At 37.7% G+C, this 21,386-nt stretch overlaps 1 protein-coding gene across 1 annotated transcript in view; it reads right to left on the minus strand.

Moving 5' to 3' along the window:
* The window catches only part of LOC128743706 (TGF-beta receptor type-1), an 81,063-nt gene that overhangs the window by 13,895 nt on the left and 45,782 nt on the right, over positions 1-21,386 (minus strand). Inside the window, exons 4-6 of the mRNA XM_053840332.1 lie at positions 9,055-9,272; positions 390-626; positions 18-251 (exon numbers count right to left, since the gene is read on the minus strand). Of these exons, the coding sequence (XP_053696307.1) occupies positions 18-251; positions 390-626; positions 9,055-9,272 (689 nt within the window). The remainder of the gene's footprint in view (positions 1-17; positions 252-389; positions 627-9,054; positions 9,273-21,386) is intronic.

Here is a 21,386-nt window from a genome sequence, read left to right on the forward strand (position 1 = left end):
CAACCGTAATCACTCACCTTTATTATCGGCGGCAATAAATCCGAGTATGTTCTCGTGCCGCAGCATAATGGTCTGGTAGATTTCCGCCTCCCGGAACCAGGAGCACTCCTCGCGGCTGGAAAAGATTTTGACGGCAACATTTTCACCGCGCCACTTGCCCAGCCAAACCTCACCGAAGCGACCCTTGCCGATGACTTCCACCAGCTGAATCTGACGGGCAATCGATCGCTGCACCAGCAGTGGCAAACCGGCTACGGATGCGGAAGACAAACAGGCAAACAAACAAAAAACGACGTTAAACGATGTTGCACCATTAGTAGAAGGTAGTGTGTACATTAATAACAACACGTTAAGAGATTAATTGAAAATGCTTTGCCAGCAAAACTTACCCGAACCGGATCCCGAGGTGGTCATCTCGATAAAGTCCTGAATCGTGGTGTGGCCATTCAAAATGGGATAGCTTGCACCGCACACCGAATCCTCCGGTAGTATCTGCCGGGCGCCACTGTTGCGCTTCCGTCGACGTAGCATGATAAACATCAAACTGACAACGATGGCAACAATCACCAAACCGCCGACGGCCAGCAGGATAAACAGGCCACTATCCAGCTCCTTCACCTCATGGGCTGCAGTTTGTGTTTTTGGCCACACGAACATTTTCAATTATTTCCGAGCACGTAACCAAGCGGCGTGCCGCAACGAAAAATTAGTTTCCAAGTGCAAAACAACAAGTTGAAAGAGAAAAGTTTTATTAAAAAATTGGCCACATAAATCAAAGTTTAGAGGGAAAATGCACACAAAGGAAGGACAAACTTTGGGACTCGGGAAATCATAGGAGACGACGGGGGGCGCGGCAGCATGAAGTCGCAAATCCGGTTTCGCTACTTTCGTTAGTGAAGCGTAAAATCAACTGCAAACTGGGATAGCAAGAATAACACAGGCGGAAAATAGGGATTAGTATCATGCACGAGTATTTTTACGACCACCATCACCCAGAAGCGTGTTTTCGGCTTTGTTTTATGATTGCATCCTGCTCGGTCCGGCTGAAAGCAGAAGCACCGATAGAAGGACATAAGTTTACCGTCAATCGAGCTGCACTGCCTTTTCACCGGGCACACGCGGATGAAAGCACATATTACTCGTAAAACAAACAACTTGAAAAGCACGCCAACACACATGCATACAGAGCCTGACATAAAAAGCACTTTTTACATTATTATTCCACATGCAATGTTTAGTAAATATACAGACAGCGCCAGAGAAGCGAATAAAAAATATGAACCCGCGCGCGTTCTGAGGCAGTGCCTCAACGGGAATGTTCAATAAAAAAAAATACGAAGGCACTCATCGTCGTCGTGCTTTAATGCTCATTTAGTGCTTATTTTTATTTTCATCATGCATAGCAAACTATACTAGCTGCCGAGAATCGGGTCGAGCAGTCGCAAACCGAAACAGAAAAGAAGGAGAAAAATTTGGCACGACACACGGGACCGCGTGCTGTACGGCTGTACCGCCGAATCTTTGGCCACCGGCCGCGTCGTCGATCAATCGAACCGGTGTGCAATCAATCGGTGAAGAATAAGCGTATTAGTTTAGGTTTTTTTTTTGCACGGTTTGCAGATTTCTATTACCTATGAGGTGTTTGCGAAAGCTGAAAATGGTCAATTGTCAACAACTTTAATTATGATGAATCTATCGCTTTCTTGACATGAGCGCTTCTGCATAATATTGATAAGCGATTGTTTGAGAGTAATCGTTTCTTTTATTATAATTTAAAATAATTACGGGTTTTATTTTACACCAAAAAAAGAAAGAGAACCCATGTTTCTATACCGTGCAAATTACCAACAACCAGTTTCACACAAACTAAATCAAATAAATAGTATAGATCTTTGAAATATAGATTTTGTCCTTCTGTTGTGAAAACGGTGTTATGTCTTATGATAATAGCATTAGATGAAAACCTGCTCCAGGTCAAAGTTATTTGATATTTTTTTCGTAGAAGTTTTAGCATCTTCAAAGCCCGGAATTGGGAATTAAGACCATTCGCACATAATTCTTTCAGGTCAAATGTACAATGCGCCTCCATCAGTTCCGAGCCAATGGAGTAACTATTTGTAAATTGTAAGTTTTTTTCAGCTATCTAAACATTAGTTTCCTTGGCGTACATTCTAATTATTAAAGCAGCTATAATAACTTGAACCTCAACTCTGATGAAATTACTCCGATTTGGTAGATTTCTTAAAATAATATTGTGAATTTCGATTGAAACAACTAGCACAAACTTCACGATTCGTCTACTTCTAGCTTTGGGGTAGTAAACATCAAATACCATATAATTGTACTACCACTTCACTGAATGATGGCAAATTCTCCAGCAACTCCGCATGTCGATCGGAAGCGGCCTTCACCCAAGATTGGTGTAAGATTAACATATTTATGCGGCACGACAACTAAAAATATCCTTTCCTGGTGCTTAGCTCGCCTTTCGACAGGTACGATTCGATGTTTTTCTCTATTTTTCCCTATCCTTATTATCGCAAACCAAGTCATTTACGGTCACTCCTAGCAATATGCGAGCGAAGACCCAGAATTAAAATATTATATACAGTTTTTTTTTGAATTCTGCAATATGTCCTCCACCTCCATTTTTTCAAATTTCTTTACTATACATTAATATAGTGTTTGATTTGTAGGAATAAAACAAAGAGCGCTCGAACTATGCTGCGAACTGATACCTGAGAAAGAATTAAAACATTTTATGCAGATTTTCTGCATTTAAAAGGGCGTAATGTTGCGATTTTTACGTGACTAAAAAATTTGCAAGGTTTCATTTTGCCCAAAATTATACCTGTTTTGGCGTTTAAAAATAGGATTTGCAATTGACCCATCAGGCGTTCGACAACATTTCGAAAATTTCCCCAATATTAAAAAATTTAATTTTAACTTCAAAATGCATCATTTGAAACGAAAAAAATTCAAGGAAAATGGAAGCCAAAATTCGCTCCAAAAACCTTTTTTTTTGTAATGTAATGTTAACTTCATCGTAGATTACCGACATACACAAAATTTTTCTTGCGATCATCAGTTATATTACTTCTACGCTGGCTCACTTATGTGTAAACATTATTTAGGTTGATGCTAAATACAAGCCATAGAAATGTTAGATGGTTATTCTGAAATTTTAGCGATATCAAAAATATACTTCCGACTGTTATAATCCCTACAAACTACTCTCACTCAAAGCACGCTGAGCAGCGCGCCTGCTGGTTTACTATCAAAACGTGCGTGCATTGTGCAATAAAATCGACGAATTCGAAGTTTGACATCATCGCCCTCAATTAAATGTGGCTTGATGAGAAAATCTACTCAGCGCCGTGGTTTAGAGGGACATTCACGGTACAGCACTCGTTCGCTAATTGCACGAATGAGGCGATGCGATTAGCGAATTTCGTTTTTTAATTGCACGATGGTTGCCAATATTTATTGTAAAACGTGATGCGTTATCACTGTAAAGAACTCTTCACATGCATTCACACGTACGCTAAATTTTGGGAAAAACATTAAAAAATTTACAAACGAACTAAAAGCTTAATGAAAATGTGTTCAATTAGTCAAAGTTTAGCCAAATTTGCATGAATTTGTTTGTTATTGTATCTATGTAATGCAGAGATAGAGAGTTTGCATTCGGCAACGCTGCATTTTTGTTTATAGCAACCACCTGGGAAACCACGTGTAGTTTGACAGATAACTGCTTTTTAATTGCACGATCGTGCAGTTAGCGGACGTGCAATTAAAAGACGGTGCGATTAGAGGACGTGCAATTAGCGCACGAGTGCTGTATTCCGATTTGACGGGAGTAGCGCTTATTGCGATTTCAACAAGATTATGGTGATACAGTACTGAATCCCAACATGGCCGGAAAAATGGCACCCATGTGAGAATATGGGTGCCATCGATCGGGCCATATTGGATTCAGTACCGTTTCACATTAAGTGCGTTTGTTACCATCAATAATTCACCCGAATAAATACGGGTAAGGTTGTCCGGTCAAAGGAGGAACGTTGAGAGTTTCTCCCAAGCCTCAAGCGGGTCCGATTAAAGATCTAACCAAGGATCATATCTGTTTTAGCGTAGCTATTTATTCGGACCCAAGCCTTTGGTGAACCACCACCTTGATAGATTGTGATCGCATATTTTGGCGGGTCTTTTGAATATCTTTTGCCTCCAAATTTAGTTCTGGCCAAAGTGTGTGCAACTCCGATTTACTTAAATATTACAGAAAACAGTAAAATCAGCAGTCCCACTTGATGTTGACCATCCCGCTCTGAAATTCCCAGTTGATGTACCAATATCCATTAAATTTGAAAGCAAGACTAATATCTCTATATCTATTGAATTCTGAAGAGCCGATTTTTACGATCAAATGAAATCCTATATAACAATTCTAAAGCCACAATTTTACTTCTATTTTATAAAGGCTTTACTGCGGTATTTATCATTATCTCTGGTTTTATTATAGTATTAAACAATACCAAGAAGATGCGAGTCAAAACACCATTACAAAACTGACGTTTTTGGAGCGTCTTAGTAGAACACGAAACCTAAACTCTCGAAACTAGTTTCGAAAACAAACACTGAGGAAGCCTGCAAGTCGTAGGCGAAATACGTATCTGTCGAGACTAAATATACATAGTAGAATTCAATAGGAAAGTTTTCTTTTTTATTTAATTTCAGATAATAATACTGTTAATAAAGCAAATTTATTGTGACTGTTTATATTACCACGATATAACTAGTTGGCTGCACCACATCTCTAATAAACTTACCATGACTGTGGCGTAGCAATACATTATGGCACACCAATCAAAATTGATCTTATTACGGTTGCTTGTCAAACCGCAATAAATCGGCTAGTTTTATTGAGCCAATGAAACGGCCACACCTTGACCAAACAGATTTATTACCGGGATATTATGAAGTATATTAGAGTTCAACACTAAAATCATTTTTTATGCGACTCCATATTGCCATATTCTAGTATTTTATTTTAGCTCACAAACAAAAATTCATCAAAGCAAAGTGTGTTGCTGAAAGAAAATTATTAAAAATCGGTTTTCCTGTCACCACCAAGCAACTAAAATGATTTTGCTAGAAATTGAGATTAACTAATTGAATATATTTATTCTGACCAATTTTTGAAAATTGCAAAATTTCAAAGGCGTGTTGATTTTATCCACCAATATGCGCGATAAAATTTAATGCGCATATGCTACAAATCAAGGGAAATTGTTCAAAATTTACTCAAAATTTATTCCATCGGATATTTTATTATGGTCGCTATAAACCAAATCAATCGGGATGATCTGACAGTAAAGCTTTAACTTTTCTGCTCACGGATGTATTTGAGCGATTCCGCGGAGTTTCGCAAAACGATTTTAATTTATCATTTTTGATTTAGCTGAGAATATGCATAGATGTTCTTTTCAAGAGTGGACCACTTGGTTGGAAGGCAGTTTTATGACGTTCATCAGGAAGTTCTGGTGCAGCTCATAGTTTAGTTAGTGGTTTTATGAAATTGGTCATGAAAATCACTAGAGGAACGTTATAAAACTTAGAAATATAAAAATAGTGTAGTTGAATAGATCGAGTTCTAACTTCGGTGGAATGTGATTATCCTGCTTTTGAGGACACCCAAAAAAATTTTTTGTGCGCAACACTTCAAATAAGTCGATTATTTGTTGCGGTTCCAGGTAGTCAAATATCAAGTATATTTTAACATCATTAGCGTAAAACAAGCGTAACATCCGGCTGGAAGCACAAACATCCGGCTTGGAGATCATTGATGTACAGTGTAAAAACAAAAGGCCTAAATTGCTTCTTTGAGGAACTCCCGATAGGTCTTGACGCTTAAACTATACTTCGCATTCTTCTCGATACGGATACGTATCGGAGATACGTTTCTCCATCCAATTCAACAATATTTCTTGGTTGATACGATCGAAATGCTTTTAAATTTGTGTATATCGCGTCTGCTTGCGCTCCTTTTTCTAGGCTAGTTAAACAAAACGAAACACATTGGGTTAGATTCATTCTATCAGATGTTTTACAGATAAAATGGTGATAACCGAGGGACATATAAAGTGGACACAAAGCGACGTTATGCCGCGATAACTTGGTACGTTTCTCATTCCTGCATTTTCATCGCGGGAAAACGAGGGATTTTTTCCCACAATATGAAAGATACATTTTACTTCAGCAAAGAATCAAATAACATTACTAGCGGACAGTTCTTCACAGCACATGAAGGGTTAACCTTTTAATGTTTGTTTTGCCTTCAAAATTTTGCATAGGCTTTCAAATGTTTTAGCAATATATAGTAAGATTTGAAATTATTCGAATTTGGATTATAGAAAATGAATTTGTCTTTATTCAACTTCCGTTTTGCTAAACCTAAAATTCTTAGCTTAGCTGATGATTTCAACTTCACATTAGAATCGTAAATATGTTCCTATTCAACATCATATTTTTTCAGTTCATACATTTTTCTTTTGATGCCAACATCAAAACAAATTAAAACCTTAAAATGCAATTTTTACTTTTTATGTTTTAAGCAGAAAATCAATTTATCCTTTTAGTAACGATTGATGATAATTGTTTTCGTTGACTGAAAGAAAAGAGATTTTCGAATATAGACATCATGTAAGTATTGTCGCTCCCGGGAGGCGACCACCTAAGTTTTCTTTTATCACAAAGAAGGTACAATTTTGATTTGTTTTTTTCTCAAATTATTGTTATTATCTGCAGACATAATTTATACCCTTCCTGCGTGAGAAGATAATTGTTTATTAGCCATGCTGTAAAGTCGGAAATGCGCAGGCTGATGTTGAACTCATCCAGTATGTATTGGCAGGAGAGGAAATTAAACAGCTGAGTTAATTTAGCTTTACATCATCTGCAATTAGGTAATTTTAATCACTTCGATACAACAAGAGCTCTTCGGGATCAGCTTTCTTTGGAAACCGACCAGTTTTTATCGTATCTTATCATAGATACATGGAGAAAACTAGAAGCTTATTGCCACGTAAAAATGATATGGAATTCCTGAATAAAAACGTAATAATACGTTGTAAAGGACAGTTCTTCCTTCCTTTTGTATTAACAACCCATACTGTTGCTGCCTTTGATGGTCTTAGAAAAATGAACGCTCTTAGTGTGTTTGCATCCACAATTTGTCTTCAAGTTACTGTTTTTAAAGAAAGCATTATAAATGTTTTTCTTTTGCGGTCATCAAATTCTCGGTGGCAGTGGTTAAAACCGAGCATTTCCAGCGTAACGTATTCTCTTTAATAATAAAAGAATATGTTTGCGAATTTCAAAACCGGTGTAATCCATAACATCTCTCACCTGCAAGAACAGGTGATTATGACGTCGACAAAAAAAAATCCATATACAACGCATCATAATCTGTAAAACTCGTCACGTAATGCCACCCGGATTGAGCGACATCTTTTAATATTCTTCCAACTTAATATCAGGGACCGCAGATTTACGGTTTTTGCTTCCTTTCGAAGGGGATGGCCGGCGGAGTTTTTTTTCAACATCAATAGAATAAAACAACACGGCATCCATCCATCTGACAGTGTGATCTGTCTAAACGGTTGAATTCGTTTTGTCATTTTATCATTGTCACTTTGTAAGCTAATTTATTTTTTATTCTTATTTTATCAAAAATAAAATCAAAATTAGAACCATGTACTTACCGACGAAATTTAAAAATCAAGGCCGGCATTTCTCCATTTCCCGCACTGATTGTACAACCTTTCATGCTTCTTGCAAAAACGCAAAAAAATCATCCTCAACGACTGAGGACTTGAACTTGACACTGAAATAAAACCGACGGAAGCTGACACGCAGATTGCGGTAAGTTAGTCTCATCAAGGATTCCGTCACGATTCGAGTCCCCGAAAATGAAATGAGTGCGGGGTCGAACCGAGAGGGGAGCAACCCGTCAAAGACGGCAGCCTCACGATTGGCCGCTGGCTGGCCGCGACGCGTCGGTCGCAATGGACTCCATTCTGGACGGGGTTGTACTAAGCAAAGATTGATGTTTCGGTGTCTGGCACTGCAGGAGTGCGAATTTTTCGAATGGGTGTGATTCGGAAAAGTGAGATTAATGATGTGATAATGGGAGCAATGATTTAATTCGGAACGATGATGATTGGGTTGGCTTTATGTCTCATGGATTAGTGATGAAATTAGTATTTTTTTCCTGCAGTTTTTTGTAAGTGAAACAGATCACAGTGGCTCTCATCTGGAATGGAGAACATCCATTTGGTTCGTTCCAGTTACTCACCGAAAATCATCCATCAAGTGTCAGAGTGTGTAAACCCAAATCACGCGCTTAACGTGGAAGGTGCTTATGATGTTGACATGTGACCAAGGATTAATGAAACAGCTCCCTTATGAACTCTTCGGGGAACGTAAGCAGTACACATAACAGCCAACAAAAAAACGCGTAGACAAACAACATGGAAACACACCAAGTTTATGCGATCCCCAGATGATGATTTTCCTCCACTACGGATGATAACTGATGGCAACAATAATATCACGGCAAATGAGTCGAAACAAAAACACTTTTACTTTATGGCTTTCCTGGGGTCTGCTAGTAGTGTTTTTTTTTTTGGTTTCGTTTCGGACGGATCCGGTTAAATGTAAAATATTGTGCAAAAGGTATACGAAAACTTTTTACCGTTTTATGTGTGGGTATGTGTATGTGCGCAACGGACAGAAACGAGGGACAATTTATGTTTGTAAAGACTCATACACACGCAGAGTGCAGACCTGATATCACGTAACGTCACCCAATGGCAACAAACCCACGGAAGTACACGGTGACAAACGAAGCCGGTGAGCAACCAGGGAAGATCACACACAGCCGGAGATTGCCTTTGATCTGCTGCATGATTTCCCTGGATGACAAACGAGGAAGATAAACCAAACAAATGGAGACGCTCGGTACTTGATTCTGGTACGGACAATAAATCTTACTTTTAATGTCGTCGATTGTTTCTCCAAAAATTAGCAACGAGGAAGGTGCTGCAAAGGCGGCCGACGTTTCCTGGAAGACAATATGAAGGTTGCAATAATTGGTGTCGCAGCATCCCATCGTGTGGTAGGCATGGTGGGCAGAATCCACCGAGGCGGCTAATTTTTCCCTACACCAAACCGGATTCTCCGGTGGATTGAGAATACGGCGGTCAACGCATCTGCAAAGTAACAGTAGATAGATAGCAGCAGACTCCAGTGAGTGAGTGAGTGAGAAAGTAATCGATACTGCGATGCAGTAGATTGAAAGTAGACACTTTATGACCCATGAAATGATGGCGATGAACGATGCTGAATGCCTTGGATTGGTGGTAATCCTCACTCATTGCTACTGACCATAAACGTAATTGTTTCATTATCGATTCTTCGTCGTAAATGTCGCGAACAGGACAAACTGCGAGACGTGAGATTAAGATATAACATTTTCGCGGCTTAAAACTGCTCGCCCAGTCACTGGTGTAGTTTGCGAAATGTGCTAGACTGTTTATTGAGTTAAGGTTATAAAAGCAAAGACCGCTGAAGTTGCAGAAAGTGCTTGGCAGCAGTGAGATCATCATTTCGGATTTGCTGGGTAGTCAGTCAGTCAGTCAGTCAGTGAAGCAATTGCTCACTTTTTTTTTTGAATAAAATCGTATTTCAACCTTCCCAAGAAGTTAACGCAGTTAACAGGTCATAAAACCAATCTCTTACATTCAATCCGCCCACCAAGTTTATCGATTCGAATTGCCTTGTTACATGATGCAGCGCTCAATAAATTACGAATAATCCTTCTTGCGTATCGTATACCTTGACATTTATCAGTAATAATATTTTTCCCATATACTCCCGCCATCGACAGTCGCAATTCGTCCGGTCGATTTGCTTTTATCGCGGTAACCGAAGCTTCCCAACTAGTATTTCAATATCATATTTTTTTTTTTTGCAAACGGGAATCAAACCGGGCAACAAAAACCAGCTTTCCGTTTCACAACCTGATAACACACTGCCGTTTCTATCTCACCTTCTAATATAATTTATGTGAACCAGTGAGTGTCTGCACGTTATTTCTGATCAGTTGACAGGCTCTGAAACACGAAGACTTTGCTGTTTTTTTTGTGTTGCCTCCTGCAAAATAATCCTATCAACTAGCCTCTAATGCCAAGCGACTGGAGCAACATGAGAAAGACTATGGCTGGCTTTCAGTAAAACTAACTTACTAACAAACAGCCACGCAGCTGGCCTAGCGGGTCTGGCTAAATAGCATATCACAATCTACATAGCTGGCAATAGGCAGAAGCGGAGCAGAGGAGAAGAGGAAGCAGCAAGTTTATCGAACAGAGAAAAAACGAACGAAGTCGCGCCAACCGGCGAATGAGTGTCCGAATCGCGTGCATAATTTCCAGATATATAAATATTTAAGACTTCGCGGAAAAAATAGCTGAAAATGGAGCTATCGCTGAAGGGGTGTTGTTTCTTTTTTTGCTTTTAAAGGCTTAAGTTGGATTGACAAGCTCGGGCAAAGATTCTAGTTAATGGAAGACCTTAACCTCTAAAAATATAAATACAAAATTTCAAAAATTAAATCAATGAACAGTTTTTTATGGCTGTAATTTAGTTTTGAGAATACAGACTTTGGCTGAAATACCAATATGTTATAAATCGAGTCGAGTCGAGTATGATTCGAGCTAATACAATTAAAATTAGATAAACTTTTATTTTTGTCTTAAAATGCTAAGCATATTTTCTCAATCCACGGATATTATAATGTAACGAATTGTCAAAAGAAAAAGCAAACGAAACTTAAAAAATATAGTTCTAAAATTCATAATTTAGAGCCTGAGCACCGAAAAATAAATATTGTTCTTTGAAATTATAAAAAATATCATGCAGCTATTTTAATATAAATTAGGAATGCATTTTAAAGCGTAAAATTTTTTTTTTTTTAGCACTATATTCTTATCCTTGAATGGTAGTGAAAATTTTATAATTTTGAGATGTTTTTATTGTTTTTTGAATCTCTTGCAATGCAATGTGTGTATTTAAATAGAAATTCAAGTAGCACACTTTAGGTCCGTTTAGTTGAAGCAACCGGATTACGACTGAAATTATTCATGATTCGGTTACCACAGCTACTTTGTAACAACTGTTCTAGTAGGGAAGTCTTTCGCTAAATATCTGTAGCGACATCTGTGAAAAGCATTTAAATTTCATTATTTTAAAACACATATTAAACAATTTATGTTCCAGCTCACTGAACCGCTTCAATGGATGGTCTAATAGTATTCATTCTAGCGGTTCTGATTGGAAATTTATAGGTTCTTTTTTAAATTTTCATCGTCTTTCCTGTTTTTGCCTTAATTTTCTCTTTCTAAATGTTTCTCCTTGTTGCGAAACAATTTGTTTCCTTCTGTATATGTATTTATCATTTTCTATTTCCTTTCCTTTTTCATTTTCGTTATCGGTCTTTTCTTTTATTTTCATTTTCGTTTTGTTATTCATAATCGTATCCGCTTCTGGTACCTTTCGTTTTCCTTTTCCTTTTCCTTTTCCTTTTCCTTTTCCTTTTCCTTTTCCTTTTCTTTTTCCTTTTCCTTTTCCTTTTCCTTTTCCTTTTCCTTTTCCTTTTCTTTTTCCTTTTCCTTTTCCTTTACCTAATCATTTTCTTTTTCCGTTTCCTTTTGCCTCTGCCTTTGCCTTTGCCTTTGCCTTTGCCTTTGCCTTTGCCTTTGCCTTTGCCTTTGCCTTTGCCTTTGCCTTTGCCTTTGCCTTTGCCTTTGCCTTTGCCTTTGCCTTTGCCTTTGCCTTTGCCTTTGCCTTTGCCTTTGCCTTTGCCTTTGCCTTTGCCTTTGCCTTTGCCTTTGCCTTTGCCTTTGCCTTTGCCTTTGCCTTTGCCTTTGCCTTTGCCTTTGCCTTTGCCTTTGCCTTTGCCTTTGCCTTTGCCTTTGCCTTTGCCTTTGCCTTTGCCTTTGCCTTTGCCTTTGCCTTTGCCTTTGCCTTTACCTTTGCCTTTGCCGTTGCCTTTACCTTTGCCTTTGCCTTTGCCTTTGCCTTTGCCTTTGCCTTTGCCTTTGCCTTTGCCTTTGCCTTTGCCTTTGCCTTTGCCGTTGCCTTTGCTTTTGCGTTTTCGTTTCTGTTTTCCTTTTTTCTGTTCCTCTTTCTTTTCTTTTTGTATTTTTTTTCATCACATTTTTATTTTCGTTTTGAATTTGTCTTTTCCTTGCTGTTTTCTTTATAGCTTTTAATTATTCTTACTTCATCTGATTTTTTCTAACTTATATCCATCGTTTTTCCTTAATTTTCTTCTCTCTTGGTTTCTTTCTCTAAGTTTATCTTTTCCTTTACCTTATGACTTTCTGGAACTTTTAATTTTTACTTTTATTATTCTTCTGCCTTTTCGTCATTCTTTTCTTGGCTTTCATATTAATTTTTTAATATTTGGCTTTAATCTCTTTCTATTCTTTTCTATTTTCAATGTTTAACGTATTAGTACAGTAATGTTCCGATTTTGTCAGCTCCCGATTTTGTCAACCCGAGATTTTATCAGCCTATAAATTTTGTTCAACTTTTGTATTTTTAAACATGATTTATAAAACTTTTCAGTCTGCATGAAACTATTCTGATACCCTAGAAAGAGTTTTTGAATAAAATGATACCTTTTTTGCGCGCAATTCGGTGACAAAACTAGGGGATTTTTAGTTTAAAAGTTCTACAATTCCCAAGCAAGTAAAGATAGAGGTATACTATATTCAGCAGTGTTGTGTATTTTCACTATTTGTACAACTTTGTAAAACTCGCAAAAGTCATACAACAAGTTATGTTGAGCTTTCGGTTGATCAGTTGAGGGTTAAAATTTAATTTTTAGTAGAAGTCCTTGATATTGCAAGGTTTTGAGTCTTGACTCTTGAAAAAAAAATTCGGAAAAAAAATCCCAAAATTCAACATGGGGCTGACAAAATCGGAAAATTACTGTATTCCTTAGCATTCCCCGTTTTGTTATTCATCTTTTATGTCCCATTTTTATCTTTGCTTCTTGTTATATGTTTAATCTTTTATGACTGTTTATACTTTTGTCTATTTTCTATTGCTAGTTTCTATGTTCTTTGATTGATTTCTCTTCTTTTGTTCCTTTCTCGTTTCGTTGTTTTATTTTTCTTTCTCTGTTACCTTGACTCTATCACTCTTCTACTATTTTTCTCTTTATCAGTGGTTTTACACCTTGTTTTCTTTGTAGTTTTCTCTCTTACATCCTAGTTTTCTTCATTTCATTTTTCAGTTTTAGTTTGAATTCAATTTTATTTCATTTCACTCTGTAAAATATTTTTCATTTCACTCAATCTTTACCTATTGTCTTTTTCCCATTCCCCCCCCCCACACACACACACACAATCTGTCTCTTTCTGTCTGTCTCTCTTGCGTTTTTGCTTCGGATCATGTCTCTCTCTACTGTTTCTCTTTTACCCTTTACTAATCTTATCAATAATTAAGCTCTCGATTTTTTTTCTAAAAGGCCAAATACTCTTTTTCCTGCTCTTTATTTTTTTTAACATATGAATTTTCTATTCTATTCATTCTGCCAATTTGTTTGCTACCTTTTTAGATAAACCTTTCACACTCATTACTTTAATTTATGTCCATTATAGTTTTATTTCACTCCTTTCTATTTTCCTCTATCATATATTCTCAGTGATTTTACGTTTCTACTTTCCTATTTTTATTTCCTTTTAGTTCACTCACATGTTTTTAGCGAGATTGGAACCATGACGTACCTCAATCTCGCTGTCTTTCTGTTTGATTTTTCTTTCTATAAATCTACCTGTTTTCGTTTTATCGTATTTCTACCTATTACTCTTGCCATTTGCAGTTTTCTTTCTCCCCAGTTTTTGTTCGTTTTTTATTCGTTTCTGTATTTTCCATTCACGCTGTGTTATTACCATGTTTTAATAAATTAAACAAGCGTTATATTTTAATAATTTCCATCAAAAAATACGTCATTGTGACAAACGTTTTCTGCAAAGTATCTCTGCACCGATAATAGCTAGTTCTAGCTTTGTGTCTTCCGTAAAGGAATTAGCTTTTTGTCGAATGGATCATACAGTACATTATAAGGAGGTGTAGGTTGAAGAAAACTAGCAAATTTGTTAACCGATTTTCCGTGCCATTTGACATGACTCTCAAGGTCCCATCCAGAGGCATCTGTCATGCAGCTGCTCATGCTCATTCGCATGCCTAACAACAACAGTCTATGTTAAGAAGGTGGCAAGGTGATAATTTATGATTATGAAAAGTGTAAACGATGATGTATGATCGTATTATGTATTCAGATGGAAAGTCATTTTTCTATTCCCGAAAGAGGCAAAAAGTTCCGGCGGTAAACACCGTCAAAGAAATATGAGTGTTTTGTAACCGGAATTCATCATGTAGAATATTTCGGCTAAAATTGATAATACTTTAAAGCAGAAGACCTTTTTTTCCTTGGGTTGGAGCTTTTTTTCGCTTGACGTGCCTGTTTTGTCAACTAGAAACCGGCAAAAAATAACTGGCACGCTGATGAAAAATCCATTCGAAAAGGAAGCGACAGTCAACAAAACAGTTTCCTTTGAGAAGTGTGACTCAACCAGCGGAGATAAATGATGAAGATTAATATTAAGTTTGCATAGTTTTCATCCTAATTCAGCCGCTTAACTAACAATTTTGGGGTGTGCCTTCGAGCCTAATGTGGATCAGATCGGCTTGACATCAGTTATTATCGGTCGGGTGTGGCGGTAACAAATTTGGGGCAGGCACTTTTATTGCTAACAACACAACGAACAGCGACTGGATATGTCGCTTAGAAGAGCTTTCCGAGACACTGTCTACCACCAATAATGCAAACCAGCTAGCTAGCGAGTTGCTCAAACAAAAGCCAGCAAAAAAACAATGAATACATAATATCATGATTTGATTTTGAAATCGAACCGGCTAGTTGATTGGTTTCGGCTCAACTTATACATAGTAGTGATTCAATGGAATGTGGCTTAAAATTATCAAGTTGCAGCCAAAGCAATTGAAATCTACTGGAAATATCACTGTGGAAACATTACAATTGCTTTCATAACTGTATGGAAACATTGCAACAGATCGCAATAAAATGTTAATAAAAATTTATTTTACCTTCCATTTACATTTATTTGCGGCGCGAGTGTCTTCCTTGATCACAACGCCCCGCGCCGTCGCTATCGCACGACGGCAAACATTCGATTTGTCCGCTTCGAAGGTGGAATAATTTACCACTCCGGCCGTTATTGATTTTTATCATTATCCTCATCGGAATTACCGTCGCCATTGTCATCAATGGATGGCTTCGTGGCTCGTACTTAACAGTTCGCGAAGGTAGCGAAATCAATTGTAGGACTGTTTTCTTCTTATTGACTATTGTATGTTTCTGTTCTTTCAAGAAAGTCGATTCCCAAGAGGTGGTATAAATTTTGTGTGAAATGCTAATGTTTCCAAACTGTCTCAGCTACGGAGGTATAAATTACTGAACCTAATGCTGCAGTCCTCCGGACTGCTGAAGAAATTTTCCAATGAGATTAAGGGGGATTTCCACGTTCGAAATTTGGAACCATAGAAATAAGTTTAATTTGACATCTTTTGCGTTTTCTAATGAATGTAAAATGTTAAAATTCTGATTCAACACATCTAACGATGGAAGACGATCTTGTTAACGATTTAAATGGAAATGCAGGAAAATAAAGTGAGATATTGAAATAGCTACGCCGACAAAATCTTACTGTAATTTTTTTTGTGCTGGTGAAACACTAGCGAACCGAATCCTTCGAGTATTTACGGGCACTTATATCCATTTTACTATTTGTGAGATACCCACGACGGCCCAAGGCATCGAGCGGGCCGCGGGTCGTAGCAGACAATTTCGTGTTTCGGTTTCTCCTTCGCTACTCTGAAGTAGAGGAACAACCCAAACATAACTAACCCTATAAAGCATAAATATCAGCATAAAGCTCGACGAGAAAAAGGGTACAATTCGAATCCTTTTAGTTTATGGCTTGTAATAGCCTAAACATCTATTTCGGCGGCGAAGAAACAGAGCATTCATTTCGCAATCGAATGACCTGACATCGCCAGACCCGCGCCGCCCGGAACGATAAGGCCGGCAACGCCATCAATATGGGTGGCGGGTTGCTTGTAAAGCGTTCACCAGTGTTAGACACATTTTTTTTACGAAACAGTAATCAGATGTTTACGGTGACATCAATATATACATAACTAATGTGCCTCGGTGCGTTTTCCATTGGCTACTGGGATCGTATGTTTTTTGTATCTGTCAAAAACACGTGTTTTCAATAAAACAGTTTGCCATTTGCTAAAGTTCAGTTGTATATAGGTATTGTACTGTGATATTATTCTTCGGGTAATTTTTTAAATTTCACTTGAGCAGATAGCCTTAAAATGCTAAAAGGAAGTGTTTTCAGTGAGAAAAAAGGAAATGGCTCGGTAGATCGGATAAAGTGGTAAGAAACAGCAACATGGAACTATTCACTACATAATGACTGAAAAATAAGGTGAAAGTTTAAGATAGAAAAGTTCTGGTGAACTGTACTAATTGAGCAATTAGAGCAATTGCTTTATCCTTATTTTCCAATTCCCACGCGCAAAAAAAATCGTAATTGGTAATTACGATCGAAGCGTATTTCATTTGTGTCAAGTGCTCCAATAATAATAATAATAATGGAATAAACACTTTCCGCTGCGGCAAAGATACCTCATTAGCGGCTAATTGAACGAAGAAAAACGTACACCAAGAAGCACGCTTATCCCACCAAGATACCGAGCAGTTGTTTTGCATTGTAAACCATCCAATTAATTATAAATAATCTCACATTTCTAGCGAATCTTTGCGCCTCAAGCGTCGTCTGCAATGGGCCCAGCCAATCAGAGCGAAAGCCGATAAAAACCTCCCCGTTCTGAAGTCCTGACACCGTTCAGCACCCAGAAGAGAAAAAAAACATAAACCGCGCGTGTTAATACTTCATTCAGTACCGGGCCGGGCAAACCGGGCAGCACTTGTTTGCAACTACATGAAGATTGACCGCCCTTTTTCGTATCTACGCAGACGACAGCAACAAAACTGTTGATCTACTTTGTCTGTTTTTTTTTTGTTTCACGCCACCACCAATCAAGGGCAAACGAACCGGGCAAACATTGGACAGGAAAAGCCACCATCACCAACGCTCACCGACACCGGGAACCTTTTTTGTTCGAGCGCTTTTTGCCAACAGGAATTCCTAACAAAGAGCCACCCCGTCGCCGCTGCGTGTAGCGAGCTTTTCCTTTCTTTTTCCTCTATGCTGACGCAAAGGTGTTCACTCCGGTACCACCCATCGCTGGCGCGGATCCTTTATTTCCCGTGCAGTCAGAATGTTTAATGAGATAATGCCAAGGTGTATCCAATTCAGCATTTTGCTTCTAACTGTTTCAGCTTGAGATAACTGCTGCCAATAGCAGAGAAGCGCTGTAAGCCTGTCGGTCTTCATTATCGTTGCCGTTTTGGATTTTCTTTTTGAACATCGAGATCTAATAACGACATTCACAATTGTAATTCATGGAACTGTTAAGACAGTCAAAGGATTGTATTAACTGAAAGAGTGCCTTCTCCGCTCGATTTCAGTTAATACAATGCCAATTAGCACCGAAAAACCTTCAAAACCGGCACGTGCTAGCGCCCCGATACACAAACTTTCATCTGGAAGTGGCGCGAGAGACACGACGTGGAAGATTAATTCAATCAACGATTACTACGGATTTGATAGCAAATTCAGATCACATCCCATTGCCAGCGTCATAAAGTTCAACGAACGCGCGGAAGGTACCGGTACAAAGAAAATTGAAACACTTCGCGTCAATTCGAGAATTCTCGAGGGCAAAAAGAGCACTAACTAGCAACAGAAGGTTACAATTAAAGAAATTTAAGCTTAAATAGAAGCAGAAAATGGAGAATTTTATTCCGCCCCTCCCCAAAATGCCGGTGCAGATCGGTGAGATATCGCTCGCATCAGACAGTCAATTTCCGTAATCGTCGCTGGTTCGACGTTGTCAACTTCATTTGCCATTCTCAACTCTCTAGCACCATAACCTTTGCTGTTTGTATTTATTTTTTTTCCATTTTTTCTGCTGTTCTTCGTGCTCAAGAATCCCACCGAGCACCATTTAAGCAGCTACCAATTTCGGAGAACTAGTTTCGTCGTTTAGCCAAAGTCATCAGGAAAAGTTTTCCTTTGTTTGCGCCCGGTCAGAGTGTATCAGGCGTGTGCAAATCTCCTTGATAGTGGGAAAAAAGCTTTAAAATGGGAAATGAATGTTTGCTGGCCTGGCACTCAGTGGCCAGTGGCACAGCTCGGGTCCCAGACAAAGCAGCGTTTAACATTAACTAACTTCAATTATTTTCTTAGGAAGCAACCGAGAAACGTAATTAGAATATTGATTCGAATGTTTTTTTTTGTGACGTTTTCAGTTCGTTATTAGACGATTAACCAGTTGAAATCAATTCCCCAGTTTTTATTTCGCAAATTTCTTAAGCTGAAAAAGTAGCTAGTTTCAATTGTGTTTAGATGTAAAAATTTAAAACAAAGTTTCGGTTGAATACCTGCGATGTGCCCTCGTCTGAAGGATGCCACTCACAGAGGAGAACCGTTTCGATCCGGCCAGCCAGTTAGCATGAAAACTAGCCCTAGCAATGTAATGCTTTGCTTCTGCTCCTGCCTACCTGCCTGACAAGGTTTTGCCGTTCCCGTGGGTATAGTTTCCCGTCACTTCTCGGGTTCTCGGGCGCTCGGGTTCGGAAAAGCAGCTATTTTTGAATCAGAATAATAACGGACAGAAAGAGCAACCGCCGTAAAAACTGAGATAAAATATTAAAACAGCACTAAAATGTTTACGCCAAACTTGAGCGGGAAGCTGAATCCGAAGAAACGAAACGTCTTCTCCGGCGTCTTTTGGCTTGGAAAGGAAAAAGATATTCCTTAAACGGGCAAACAACGGTAAAGTCGAGGGGCGGAAGGCTAAGAATCAACTTCTGCTTTAAACACAATTTTGCACTAACTCAAATGAGCTCGAAATTAAGATTGAATTGAAATGTATTCCATGAATTCCATTTACCTTTTTTTATGTTAATGAATATCAAACCCTTGCACTTTACGGAGGGATTTTGATTGCATCAGAAAATAACCAAATGAGACCGTTCACACTATTCAATTGATTTCTTTGTATTTCTGGAAACTGCAATATTAGTCACTTTTTGATCTATGCCTCAAAAGCATCAAAATAGAGCAAACATTCTGTAACAGTATTATAACAATATATTTTGTAATAAACCTTGGCTCAATTTCATTTCACTTTTATTCAATTTTGATACGGTACAATTTTGATTTAATACAATTTAATGATGCTTAAAGCAAATGATTGTTATTTTATATTTACTGCAGATTCACATTTTGTTTTTTTTTTGCAATCTTTTCGCCATATTTTAAACTGCCCATTTGGCATAAAGTCATTTGGCATAAAGTCATAAGGGACCATTTGGTATGACGGCCATTTGGCATAATTCCTCAAATAGCATTTTATAACCAAATGGTTGCTTGTCTAGATGATTCAGGACGAGACAGAGCAGGCCGCAAGTGTTTGTCGGTTACACGCCTTCCGAATCGCCCTCCGCATCAATCCCCTCTGTTAATTCGTTTCACTAGGTTTTTACCCACTTCGAGTTAATTTTCCTTAGTTCTAGCAATATATAAGCACTAGCGCACCCTAACGTAAATTGAACTTAAAATTGGAATAATTTTAACGGAAAGTTTTACTTGGAATTAGGCATCCCAAGTAGTAATTTGGGTGTTGTTGCGGTTTTTATGACCGATTTAGGTCACCGAAATTTCCCATTAAAAAAGTAAATAAATAAATAAATAGGTCACCAGAACCATCATAAGTGTGTAATAAAACTAACATTGTTACTTGGGGTAATATCGGAATTAAAAGAGAGTTTAACATTTTTGTTTAAAATTGGACTCAATTCAATTAAATTTGAAATTAATTTGATTGATTTCAAATTGGTTTAAAAATAGAATTGGAATTACGTTTGAAATTAGGCTTGAAAATGAAATTCAAATTCTACAAGAAATTGGACTTGAAATCAGAGTTTTTTCAATTTGACTTAAAATCGAACTTAAAATTTTAAATTAGGCCATTGCAAATCATATTTAAAGTTTTTGTCACCCCCCCCCCCCCCCCTTGGAAATTGGCTTGAAAAATCGGGCAAATTCTTTTTATAAAATCAATTGTCTGTGGGCTCTACAGTCTGAAAAACTCGAAACATGAGTCTCCGAGTTGAATTAACACTTCTAGCACGAAACAGAAATGGAAATTCGAACAATGGAATTTCCGAAAATCATCCAAAAAAATTTTCCTTCGTTTTTGTCTTATTTCGTATATTTTTGCATAGAAAATAATAACGTATAAATTATAAGCAAGAATAGATTCGGTTTTTACGTTTAAACCTTAAATAAGAATTCTTAAAATCCATGTTTTTTTTTGCTCGATTAAAAAATTCACTTTGTTTTTTTTTCGCCCCCCCCTTCAGTGGCCGAACACCGGAAGGACAAAAACTTTATAAAATATTTGTAATGGCCTTACTTAAATTAAACATGAAATTTGGTTTAGGATTGATTTAAATTAAACATGAAATCTGGTTTAAGACTTGAACTTGAACTTGAAATTGGACGTTTAAATCAGGATTGATAGGACATATTTTTTTAAATATTCGTCTTCATCTGCTTCGTTTTTCTTTTCTTTTTTAGATGCCCCGTTTTCTCCTTTCTGTCACCTTTATTCTGTTTTTGGCTGGCGTTTTTCCCTTTCCCCATCGATTTTCCTTTTTAATCGCCAATTTTTTCGATTTTTTCTCTCCCGTTCTACCTTTTTTTCGGTCCGTTTCTTTTTTTTCTGTCCCATGCCATTTTCTCTATTGTCTTTCTCTTTTCATGTTCTGTTTGACCTCTTTTTCCTGTTTTCTTCGTTTCTTCTATATGTTTTCTTTTTTCTGTCTTGCTAGTCTTTTTTCCCTCTTGATTTCTCTCGTTTGTTGTCCCGGTCTGACCCATCTTCCCTCTATTTGTCTCATTTTCCCTCCGTTGCTCCCTTTTTTTATGCCTTATTTTCTTCCCCCTGTTTCCTCTGTCTCTTTTCTTGTCCTATTTTTCATATTTTCAGTCCTGATTTTTCTCTTGTTTTCTCTATTCTGTTCCGTTTTT

The sequence above is a fragment of the Sabethes cyaneus genome, chromosome 3 (genome assembly GCF_943734655.1).
Source record: "Sabethes cyaneus chromosome 3, idSabCyanKW18_F2, whole genome shotgun sequence".
Taxonomy (NCBI): Eukaryota; Metazoa; Arthropoda; class Insecta; order Diptera; family Culicidae; genus Sabethes; species Sabethes cyaneus.